The sequence below is a fragment of the Dendronephthya gigantea genome, unplaced genomic scaffold (genome assembly GCF_004324835.1).
Source record: "Dendronephthya gigantea isolate DGI-Jeju-01 unplaced genomic scaffold, DenGig_1.0 000105F, whole genome shotgun sequence".
Classification (NCBI taxonomy): Eukaryota; Metazoa; Cnidaria; class Anthozoa; order Malacalcyonacea; family Nephtheidae; genus Dendronephthya; species Dendronephthya gigantea.
The window spans coordinates 771,879-784,936 of record NW_021163115.1 but is presented as its reverse complement, the minus strand read 5'-3'; the positions used below and the strand labels follow the sequence as shown (position 1 = coordinate 784,936).

Genomic DNA, 13,058 nt, shown 5'->3' with positions numbered 1-13,058 from the left:
TTTTAGGAACACAAATATGAATGAAATTGGGAGAAATAATGAAAAAGTTAGTATTACTGGCATGCAAAATAATAAAGAAAACGATGAACTAAAGTTCAGCTCTGCTGAATTAAAACAACCCCGAAAAATCATATCAACCCTGGCGGAGAATTCAAAAATAAGTAAGAAGGATAAATACAACAAGAGCCACGAGCACAAGCTCAATGCAGGTTCTAGTATGAATGGTGAAGCTTTATATTTCACCACTGATGCAAAGCACAAAGAAGACGCAATCGACAGTGGAATGAACAGTGAGTGTTCAAGTGAGGAAACATTGAAAGAAAAGGCGTCGATATCAACAAAGGAGTTGATGGAAGAAAATAATATTCTGAAAGAAAAAATAAGATCATTGAAAATTGAGCATGAAGAACTTTTATTAGAGTTCGGCGAATGTGGCTTTCGCAAGAAAACGAGAGAAAAGGAAGAAAGAAAATCTGAGCTCTTCCAACAGACGAGTCTTTCTACTTTACCAGAAGCTAAACCATCTGCCGCGAACGAGCCAGGCACAGCTAGGGAGGGCAAAAAGACAGGCCATCAAGCAGCATCTACAAGTGAGGATTGTTCCCAAATGAATCCATTCCTCTCCTGTGCAATTGCTTCTGGTGGAAAGCTTGTCCAAACAACTGATCAACAGTTGCAAAGAAATGGTGGGAAAAAAGAAGTTGTGCCGGGAGAAAAAGGGGAAGACGAATCTCATGTAGACCTGAGTTCTTTGACGGGAACCAACGTGAGTTGTGTCGAGAAGGATATGCTAACAATGCAGAGTTCATCGAAAGAGAAGACAAGCAGCGGAGAGGAATTAAATGAATCTGGAGAAGGCGCCAATCCGGCTAGTGCCATGGCACCAACAGAAAGCGATGGAAATAATGATGATAGTTTGATCGAGCAGAGCTACGAAACCTTGCCATACTCAATCCAACAGGATTATTCGAATGCTCCCGAACACATCAGCCTGAAACACATACCTCCAACATCAGTGGCAGCAAGTTTGTACAACAATTACATGTTCTTGTTATTATCCCTGGCCCAAAATCTTCTTTCATCTGATTTTGTTAAGCTGAAAGTTTGGGCTGCTGAGAGATTCTCAATTGTTAACTCTCCAAATGCTACTCATATTCTCATCCAACTTGATCAAAAAGGATTCATCCATGCATCAGATTTAAGTCAACTTCGTGATTTCTTTGAATCCATTTTGAGAATTGATCTCGTGTGTGTTATCGATGCGTTTCTTCTTGGTGATTATAGTTTATTTCGTGAAATTACAGCCTCTAAGAAACTCGACGTGAATAGATCACAAGCCCAACAGAATACTGCGCATTCACGCTACCAAAATCTCTTGAGTTCTATTCTTAATCCTAGTACAAGTGGCGAGGGAAATGTGCGAACATCAACAGGATCAGAAAGCGGAAATGAGTCAAGACGCCCTATAACACATCAAGCAGCTACAGGAAATTTCTCGAATACAAGCTCGCTTCTTGCGAGATTTCCTGATGAGAGTCAAACATTAAAAAATGGTGAAAAAAATCTTCCTGCGCCTGGCTCAGGTCCCCCAGCTAGAGTGACTGATGCGGAGGTTGCGGATGGTTCTGTTTCAAGTAAGTATGCTTTTATTTGTACAAAGTTAGACCTTTTGCAAAAGAGTTTGATTTGATGCTGTGATATATCTTATAGGTGTCGACACTCTGAACATGCGGAAATGCATGCAATATAATCCGTATATAATCCGTAGTAATGGTATATGCATGGTTACATGGTTACACGTTCTGATATTTTGAAATTTGAATGTTTACTTCAAAAACAGGCGAGAGCAGAACAGCAACAAGTAGTTCTATGAGAAGAACAAATTATTTGGAAACCAACGAAACAAGACGTACAGCATTACCTGTAAGGGATCATGGCTCAAAACTTTCGAAATTCCAACGTCCCAATTCAGCCCTAAATGTCCAGTCCTCTGGCACTTCTCGGAATAATGTAATGTTACAGGACGATAATTGGTTATGCAGCCATTACAAAAGACATTGCTACGTAAAATTTGAATGTTGTGACAAATTCTGGCCATGTCATCGTTGTCATAACAACCAAAGCTCATGCGGCAGACGAAAGTTGAAATCGCGCGACACAGAGTTGTTGAAGTGCGTATACTGTGATAAAGTGCAACAGGTAATTCAAATTCTCTTCTAATGAAGGTTCCACCCCAAACGGATTTCCAAATTTCAAAATTTTTTTCATTTTTGTTTTAGTTCGGTCAATTTTGCTGCGAGTGTGGAGCTAATTTTGCAAACTATTACTGTGGTTTGTGCAAACATTTAACTGGGAAAGACGACTCCGTATCATTGCGAAAAATGTGGAATTTGTAGGTATGCTTTGTACTGATGTACATTCAGAGTGCTTTGAGGGTTTTTCAGTACTTTCCTGGGCATAGCTATTATTAATAAGCCTTGCAATGTTTATATATGAAGGTTACCAAAGTATTCTAATATATTTACCTGAACATTTTTGGCGACTAAACAAGAAACAGGACACATAGGAAGCACTGAACGATCAATTCAAACGTATATTTTAGTTAAAAATGAAATCGTTCAGTTGTATTAGTAATTATCACGCACTTTGATCCAATCCTCAGACCTTATAATTGTCGGATTACAGCTCTAAGGAACATAGAAGATATTCAGTTTGACAAAGTACCTTTTCAGCATATCTTTTCTATACCGCTAAGTTTATTGGCTAAGTTTAAGAGGTTTTGTAAGCGATTATTCCTATGTAAACATGAATAATTATGTGAACAGCTACCCCTACCTTATTAGCCTGTTTAACTACGGCCCTGCTCAATGTAAGTCGTTCATTTATCTTAGAAACAACTGCAAAAAAACCCTAACCTAAATTTTAGACAAGCTAAAATTCTTGATCATGCGCCTGTGGGAAATACAATAAATACCTTCAGAAAATACTCATACTCCTCCACTCTATGTTGTGTTTCAGAATTCATGGTGATCGTTCTTTTCATTGCGATGTCTGTGGTGTTTGTTTGGATGTTCAACTTCGAGACAATCACAGATGTCGTGCAGGATCTGCTCATGATGAATGCTGCATTTGTTTGGAGGTAAAAGGAAATGCATTGTGCCCTGCATAGTTGAATCGTACGTTGTTAAAGGTAGAAAATGTAATATTTTTCTTCCAGGATGCCTTCACAGGGTGTCAAATTCTCCCCTGTTCGCATAAGGTCCACAAAGAATGTGCAACACAAATGATTCGCAGCGGAATGTGAGTATACTTTGTAGTTTAACCAGTCAACTGTGGTGGACGAGGGACGATAATTCGGTGCACATATTCAAATATATTCATGTTGTGCAAGATTAATTTCTTTTCAAATTGATTGCCTAGCTTTACCGATCTGTTAACATGAATATGCCCCCCCCAATTATCATCTGTCGTACGCCACTGCCAGTCAAAGCATTACAGACATCTTCTCCCCCACCACATCCCTTAATCAATATAGAGTGCTGTCCTATATTGTGTCTTCTTTACAAAGCATTTATGGTAAAATAAACATTGTTTTGGAGGCGAGCGCAGGCCAATAGGTTTCGTCTCATCGGGTATAATGTTAATTAAAGGCGACAGAATAATTAGAATGTAGTCGATGGGTTGGTCAGGAAAATTGGCGTAGCCAGCCTGATGATTTTGTATTTAGAAATTTGTTGTTTTCGCAGTCAATCAATCACAGTTCTCCCCCGCTGAAAGCAGTAAAAATGATTCGGTAATCTGAAAAGACCAATCATTTCGAACTGACAATATTCCCCCGCCTAAGTCATCATTACTGACATTGTCAAAGTTATTATATATCATATTTATATTTCACACATTTTGTTTTCCAGATAAGCTGAACGAAATCATGTTTCATAGTTATAAATTCACTTCTATTGTGGGTTCCCAAACAGAACGCGATATTTTGGTCCACAATTTTCCTAAAGGATACAATTTATTAACACTTGAACCCTCGTTTCATTCTTACAGCACTCGATGTCCCATCTGCCGCGAGAGCTTCGCTCACAAACTTGAACGACGACCGGCAGATTCGGAAAAGCGTTCTGGCTTTGGAAAATAACCACGATTTTCTCCTACGATTTTTGCTGTGAATTTATTTGCGATTTTCTGCTTTTGAAAGATGTGAACGAGTAAATGAGTTACGGATGTTCAAATAAGAACTCTTATACATCACTGCATTGCAAACTTATAACTCATTCATATCTACCAAAAGAAGACCATCGCACTTAAATCCGCAAGAGATATTGAAAGTGTAAACCGGCGTAAAAGAATGGCCAAGTTCAGACGACTTTCATAGGCATGTGCATCAGTCAAGTTTGTCTAATAGTATGCCCTTGAATTTCCAAGTAACGAGGCCAGTTATTTTGTAAGTACACCCATACGATTTTATTTTTTATTATTAGGTAAATAGAACCGCACTGAATAATTCATGTTACTCAAAATTATATGTATAAGTACATCTGTAAAATCTTGATAAATGTTTACAAAGCTAAGTTTAACAGTTTCTTACGGATTTGCATTAACTTCGTTGGAATTCGTTCAAATCGTTAAAACGAAAATTCGTTGAAAAAAGACCTGTGGACAAGGAATTTAGTAGAGGATTTGTATTTTCTATTGGGATAAAGCCCATGCATATCAGACGTCGAATTTCCATGGGCCCGTTTATACACTTGCAATTTTTGCTGCGATTTTCTTCTGATAGATGTGAACCATTAATAAGTTACGAATGCTCTGAGGTGTACGAGCTCTTATTTGAACATGCTTAACTAATTCACTCGTTCATATCTATCGCAAGCAAAAAATGGCGAGTGTAAACCGGCCTTTACGCTAGCGTATATAAGTGAAAATCTAACTGACGGAACCGTATTGACGATTTGATCTAATTTTACTCGACGTGAGTGATTTGAATCCATTGTGTCATGTGAGTATAAAATTAAATAGATATAGCGTGAAGTAGTTTAGTGGTTTGAGTTAATTGCGTTATTACAAAATTATATTTTGAAGAAGTTTCGTAGTTCAAGTTAAGTATATATGATTATTATAACAATACCTTTAAATAAGTGCATGGTTCATTATAGAATTACTATTCTCTGTAAATACAGTCGAATAGACGACTTAGGTTCCTAATTAGAACTGTTAATTGTTTACAGTGTACTCTGACTTTATGAAATACATTGAAAATAAAATAATTCTTGTGTTAAGGCACTTTTTTAGAATGATTTTACTGAAAAAAAGGAATTCACGTTTGATCCAAACATGAACTCATGCAAAGCAGGCGTTCAACCACTGGCTGGGCTTTTGTATAAACGAAATTTGTATCTTTGACATAATTGTATAGATTGACATTAATTAGAGCTTGCACCTGCATGCAGCATCAATCATGATCGTGATAGTTAAACTTGCATGGCAACAACATATGATTAGTGATCCGGAAATGGAACTTCTGATATAAAACAAGGCTCAGTTATAACGTTTTGTCAATTCTGCTAATCCGAGTCGTATCTGAACAATCTTCCGCGTCAACAACACGTTTAAAATATAGGAAGAATAAAATATGAGAGAACTAAATGCATGAGAAAAGTAAATAGATTAATTACCGGTTTGGTCGTTCCGTATAGGATATAATAATAATTTTTTTCTTGGCAGTTCGAAATAATAATTTGCGTTTTCCTGCAATCTGTTTGGCTCCGAGAGCGGTCGCGTATGAGGCCGTACGGACCGCGCGAAATTTAAATCCTCAGCGATGACAGTGAATATCGAACTTTTTTGACGTTTTCCTGCTTTATAATAAACTAATTTATACATCTTAAAAACGAATTTGTTCTCTTGATTTTTGAATATTGCTTAAATATAATTGTATTCGTTTTATTCGCGCTTGAAATGAACTTGTCATGATCAATCTTCCTTACTTGGCGTCAATTCCCTCAGGTCTTGGGGAGAATTAAATGAAAAAAGTAAATAGATTATTTAAAGTTTGGTCGATGCATATAGGGAAATATTTCCCTCGGTCACGAAAACGTCCCTCGGCGTTTGCTCTCGCGAAAATTTCGGTAAATAGCATATATATAAATATATACACCCATTTGCAAAAACGTTGGCCGCTGATAGATAGATAGATAGATACTCGAAGTCTAATTAGAATTGCATATGATTACATTTGCATAGGATTTCAATCATATTACACCACATATGCAATTTTAATTAGATTCCGGGTATCTATCTATATATCTATCTGCGGCCAACGTTTTTGCAAATGGGTGTATATATATATATATATATATATATATATATATATATATATATATATATATATATATATATATAATATATATATATATATATATATATATATATATATTTATATATATATGTAATTATTATATTATTACATACAAGCTTTAGATTTCAACCTACGGTGTTTGTGAGAAAAACGCGTGTATATAAGTAATTAAAGCATTATAATTTATGCAAATTTTCAAACTTTTTAGAGGCATAATACTAGCTATTATAAACGATAAGTTGAATAGATTTTAATTTGACACAAAGATCGTTATAATAAATAATATATCGCATACCGAATTTGTACGAGATGATCATGTATAATTCAGTTATACTGATAGATGTATTTGTATAGTTGTAAAATTATGATTCGTCAGTTTTTTAAAACAACGAGCCACGCACTCATGCAGCCGTTGACGACAATGTGTATACCTGCATATGCCTTTTAATATTCTGCATAACAATTATAACACAAGCAATTTACGACACGTTTTAAATGAAGGCTCCCTGGAGAAGAGAAACTCCCCTTCTGTGCTTATATTGTTAATTTTCAGTTGATATAAATTAATGATTCGAGACCTTTCTTGACGTTGATAATCCAATCTTGTATTGTCTTATAAACGAGCGATGTTATTCCAATCTTGTATTTTATTGCAATTTTTTTTGTTTATTGCATCAGAGAATCCTGCAATGTTTCAAGGTAAGTCAAAGCGTAACTATGATATTATATGCATGCAGTGCATCTACTAATTCGTTTGTACATTTGTTGCTCAATTCTTAATTCGTTGCTGAATTGCTGGCAATCCTTGTAGCTACACGCGGTATTAAAATATACAAAAACGCCTCATAAAAAAACATCAGTTAATTTTTAAACAGCGAATTCAACGTTTCATTATATATTAAAGTGAGAAGTTTTTGTGGTATGACAGCTATCAAAAGCCTCACAAGATCTAATTCAGCTCCTTCAGATATTCGAATTAAATATCTCGCATTTTAAACCTCGCAAATGCTTTTTAAATTCTATATGTAAGACAAAGAAAAACGCGTGAAATGTCTGTCGAGGTTAATAATCGTATTTGGTTTAGATGGGTCCTTTAACAACGTTACTTCTTGTAGAGAAGCAAATAATTAATGGTGGCAAATAATGTTGGAAGAAAAAAATATAGGGCGTACATGTACTGATGTTGCAGTTAATGAAACTGTAAAACTGCTGCATTACCCTAAGACCCCATTGACAATTCTTCGTTTGCAATTTTGGGCAAATTACACTAGATAATTTTTTCTAAATTTATGTATCTTCAGCGTATATAAACGAAAATACTCTACGAAGACCTATAGATCTTTTTGTCTTTCTCGTAATCCTATTTACTATAGAGTTATAATTATTTTAGTCTTTCGTCTTGTCTTATTTGTAGGGGTGTCTCGCATAAAAGAAAATGTCATTGCTCAATTCTCTGAGAGCAACAGTATATTTTGTGAGCTTCAGTGCGCTGTACACCGCTTTTGTGTCGCGTATAATTACAAGAAGAAAGTTGATGAAAAAGAGTTGAATTGTCAGCTAACTAACACAACAGAGCATAAATTTGACGAGGATAAAGTTGCCAAGGAAGAGCAAGAGTGGACGTTCTACGAGATTAACGTAGACAGAAGTCACTTTGTGAGAATTTTGACATTATTATCTGTCGACCCGCGTAGAAGTATTAAAAGTTTAGACGAATTCATTTTTTGATTGGTGTTGCATATATGATAAATTATATGAATTTTTTGAAGGAATTCACTTTAGCCTAAAAGAATAAACAATTTTAGATCTCTAGACGGTTCTCGTATTGCTCATACAAGCGCGTGCCAATTCTCATGTTTTTCATTGAGTAAATGCATAAAAATAATTTCTAATCAATATTCCTTTTCGCACTCAGGAAGTAAACAATTTCCCCTTAGCTTATAATACAATTATATATGTAAATATTCGACATTATTTTTATTTCAAATTTCTGAGGCAACCTGCAGGAAAGAAGTGAATGAATGTCATAATGGCGGCGCCATGATTTGGGATCCGAAAAAGAAGTTCACCTGTAAATGTTTAAAGTGTTATAATGGGCAGTTTTGTGAAAACGGTAACTATATATATTTTCAATAACAACTCGTTTTAAAAATCTTGACAACCGCTTTCCAGTAGTGAGCCGTAAGTTTAATTTCGACATTCTTGCTGAAATATCAGGGCAAATGCATGTCTAAGCTCATAGATAATGGTCATCAATAATGTATGTTCTAATGAGTTTTGACATTATGCCGTTTTTTTTGAACCCTTACGGCGAGTCAAAGCATAAGCAGCAGAAATATGCAGCGATACCCACAACCCAAGTATCATCATGGATGATTTTTACTACTCCTTATTTTTATTATCAATTATTACTAAGAGGAAAAACTTTTCAAAATGCAAAGCAAAACTCGTTGCAATTTCTCTATTCGTTTTCATTTACCGTAATTCTGATGACGCTTTTCCTATAATCCCTGGAAATTATGACAAACGGAAACAAAATACGACAACTGTTTTAATACAGTGCATGAGATGGCTCTTGGAATGGAGAATGGTAGCATTCGTGACAAGCAGATCACCGCGTCGGGGGAATGGGATACAAAACACCCTGTTGCTAATGGAAGACTGAATTTAATACCACCTCCTGGTCAATCAGGGGCATGGTCATCACGGTACAATAATCTTAGTCAGTGGCTTCAGGTTGATTTTCAAAGATCTACTCTGGTGACAGGAATCAGTACCCAAGGACGCCACAGCAGTGTTGCTAATCAATTTGTTAAGAGCTACACGATCTCATTCAGCAAAGACGGAATATATTTCCAGAATTATAAGAATGGGAAAGCAATCAAGGTACTCTCGTCACTTTTATTTGCATTATTTAATGTTTATCGGCCGCGACAAAAAAATTATATCGGCTTTCGTTAAATTGGAACAAGAAATTGTCATTTAAGATTTGTCTATAGTTATTTTCGTGAAACGTAACCCAGGTAAGTTATTCCCTGAAATTTATTGACATGATTTGTTACGTTTTACAGCTAAATGCGAAAATAAAAACATTAGCCCGATTACATAAAAATTATACTATTATATATTATTATATATTATTATATATAATATATATATTAATTTATATATATTAATATTAATATATTATATATTATATATTATTATATATTATATATTATTATATATTATTGGAAATGCAAGGCTGGATGATGATAGCCCCTGCCAATTTAATCTATCCGCCTTTATTTACTATATTATATATTATAATATATTAATATTTAATATTTAATATTTAATCTATCTATATTTGTAGCCTAAGCACGGATAAAGTGCGGACCCTTGGAGTAAGTACGGGTACCCTGCAACTGATATACCGGCGTGGTGCTTAATTCTAATTAGGGTGTTTGAGTAAAGGCACATTATGTATGGAATGTGTGCATTTAAAGGGATACGGCATAAAAATTATCTTTGTCTGTTATGAAAGAACGTCATGATTATTTACAAAAGTCGTTTACGGATTTTTGTTTACTTTATTACTTCTCAAGATATTTTCGTATGAAATAATCTTCCATCCGCCATTTTGGATATGCATATTGTTGCTCTGAGTGCGTTGCGTCTAACGGTCAAAGCTGGGTGAAAATTCGTTCTGTAACTTCAAATTAACGATTCGGCGAAGTGATAGTTCCATGGCATTAGAATCGCACGTATCTCGAACATGTAATTGTTACTTTTAAGCGTCAACCCTGCTTTGACGTCACGTAATTAGATCTCATTATAAAACAAGATGGCGGATATATCTTGATAGTCGATGTTTTTGATCGCCAATATCTTGCGAAGTAAGGAAGATAAACAAATTTTGCCAAAAGGCTGCGTAAGAAGTTTAAATTTTCTTTGCAACAAAACAGAAATAATTTTTATTGCCATATCTCTTTAAAATGAAGCTACTATATAGCGAACTTAAAAAAATGTGCTTGCATGGGAAAATGCAAACTCTACATGCAAAAGACAACAATGTTGCGGTGAGAAACGATATATGTCTACAATGAATGGCGTAGCAAGCACGATAATTGGGGGGGGAGGGGCGGTGTTCATATATTCATGTTCCGCATGAATAATTTCTTTTAAATCGAATATTCTTTACAGTCTGTTAACATGAATATATTTATGAATATTAAGTAACCCCCCCAAATTATCAATGATTCAGACGTCACTGCATGGATATAAAATTTCAACAACCTTAACTTGACAACTGATAGGGACGCAAACAAGCCGGCTACGCAGCAATCTTTCTTCCTTCTCAAAGCCTCATATTTGTTGGCACATGAATTTGGAGGTTTCAACCTGTTCCCTTTTTCCGAAGCACAATATCATAATAAATATGGTATAATGATACATTTCTATTACAGCACACAAGTCTCTTCCAGGTCAAAAGGTTTATTTACCTTATTTTGTATCTGTATTTATCATGCTTTATCAGTGGATATCTTCTAACAACTAAAAAGCGCTAATAATCTTTTCTTAGGAATTCCATGGTAACAGTGACCACAATACTATAGTCAGCCAGATGGTTGTTCCTCATATTTCTGCTCGATTCATTCGCCTTCATCCAACGGCTTGGAACAACCATATTTCAATGAGAGTTGAATTTTATGGTTGTTATGTATATTAATTATACAGCCTGGAATGAGCACATCAAGAATCGAATTTTATGGCTGTTTTTTGATATAATACCCTGTAATTTTAACATCGATAGTTGTTGCATTAAAATTACACAGGATTAGGAAGATTGGATGATAAAAAATGTAGCAAAAGCAGTAGTTCAGTTTAATCCTTTCCCTTTCCGGAGGATCAAGAGTTACATTTTGCTGTTAAATATTTAAACTGAGAGAAACCATAACATACTAGCTGTTACACACCAGGCGATAGACTATAGTACTTCAATACCAGGACCATTAGCAAAAAAAGATTATTAATAATAAACGCGAATCGCTTTTGTTAATTGATAAAAATGTTTAAAAGAATTATTGGCATACCGATAAAGAATTTATTGCTTCCTGCACTTGAGACTTAAAGTAGAATTAATACTTTAGTTTGACGCGCGAGTAATGGTAACGCGTTGGAGAGCGCAGATGAGGGTCAGTATAGATAAAGAGCAGAATGTGCTGCCAATTCATTCTGCTCCTCGCTTCGACAAGGTCATTACAGATCTAATTTGAACCCACCCTCCTCCCCGTTTTCTCACCCGAGCTTAATGTATATGGTATATTAGTATATTCGGTTGAGCGCGTTTAAATTAGCCCCATCTTTTCTGTGCGAATTGCCTTGTAATTGAATTTATTTTTTGTCGATTAGTAATTAATTTGTTGTTGATTAAAAATTAATAGATCGGCATGTGCGTTAGACAGTTACGCACTTTGCCAAAATCATTCCAACTCTGTGTCTAAGTTGTTTTTGTACGAGATCTAGATAACAGAAAACAGAGCTCGTCATGACAAGGTATCTTTTAGATATGAAGCTAATGAAGGCAAGCGATAAAAATATTTTGAAATCAATGTTTAAAAACTAGAAATGCTGTGTGTATAAAAATGAATAGGTTCACTGAATCTATAAATTACTCTTTTCAGTTTATACACATACAATTTTTTTGTTCTGTCACACAAATACACACCTACATATTATGATAGCGAAGTCTTACAAAATATTTGAAAAATGGATTATCGCCGAAGTTGTGATCTGCAATGATCATATCGATCGCATAAATGATTGGTTCGATGTTGGTTTAAATGAATATGAACTGCAGCGTGTCTCAAATTCAAAATCACCATTTGAAAATTTTAAAATCTTAAAAAATTTTTCATTTTGACATATAGAAAAGTATTTTTGAGAATTTTAAAATTGTTAAAAATTGGAAATTTCTAAAATTTTCGAAATCTTTAAGTATACGAAATATGTGAAATTTTCAACATACCAAATTTTTTTTAAAGAATTAAAATTCACAAGTATTATTTCAAATTTTCAAAAGTATTGACATATACCAAAAATATGACAAAACTTTCAAAATTTTGAAATTTTATAATCTGAAAAATTTTCGTGAACGAAAACTGGACGGAACAATTTTAGGTTCACCCGGCGCTAAATGTCTTTAAAGTTAACAACAAAAATTTTATCAAGTAGCTTTACTAATTTTCGAGTTATCGCATAGCGGCCCAAAATTCCGCGAGGAATTTTTCGGTGATTTTTCAATAAAACGTAATAATGTATACTTATACATTATTACATTCTATTATCTGGCAAGCGTGACCTCCGGTGAAATGGAGCTCACTGATTTGCTGAGAAGAATTTTTAGCGGCCATTACTTACCGGTAATTGACTGGCACTTTCCCGTAATGGCCGGCGTTACAATAAGCAATCCAGTACGAGGTGAAAAAACAGAGAAATTCTGAATGAAAAAGACACTAATAAATGTTCAAGGGAATTTTTTTTAAGTAAAAAAGACGTCCCCAGACAGTCTAGGTAAACTATTCATTATTTTGTGTATAACGATTTTTTTTGTGTAAAATTTTTTTTTGTTTCCAAATTTTTTCTTTTATGAAACTTCTGAAAGTCTGGAAAATGGTTAATTTTTGACAAAATAGTAAGGGGTACCCCTTGCTAT

At 34.7% G+C, this 13,058-nt stretch overlaps 1 protein-coding gene and 1 pseudogene across 1 annotated transcript; both read left to right on the top strand.

The window, feature by feature from the left end:
* The first annotated feature begins 9 nt into the window (after positions 1-9).
* On the top strand, positions 10-5,248 carry LOC114534739 (annotated as a pseudogene).
* A 1,626-nt stretch (positions 5,249-6,874) lies between these two features.
* Positions 6,875-11,381, top strand: LOC114534742 (EGF-like repeat and discoidin I-like domain-containing protein 3). The gene is made up of 5 exons (XM_028556213.1): positions 6,875-7,060; positions 7,776-8,017; positions 8,357-8,474; positions 8,922-9,247; positions 10,926-11,381. The coding sequence occupies exons 1-5, from the start codon at positions 6,988-6,990 to the stop codon at positions 11,070-11,072; spliced, it is 906 nt and encodes a 301-aa protein (XP_028412014.1). The 5' UTR covers positions 6,875-6,987; the 3' UTR covers positions 11,073-11,381.
* The last annotated feature ends 1,677 nt before the right edge of the window (positions 11,382-13,058 follow it).

Bases quoted from the DNA above. Each gene is read 5' to 3' on its own strand.
- LOC114534742 (XM_028556213.1), top strand. From the start codon at position 6,988: ATGTTATTCCAATCTTGTATTTTATTGCAATTTTTTTTGTTTATTGCA. The intron at 8,018-8,356 runs GTGAGAATTTTG...CAAATTTCTGAG, and splicing joins ACGTAGACAGAAGTCACTTT to GCAACCTGCAGGAAAGAAGT. The intron at 8,475-8,921 runs GTAACTATATAT...GTTTTAATACAG, and splicing joins TGGGCAGTTTTGTGAAAACG to TGCATGAGATGGCTCTTGGA.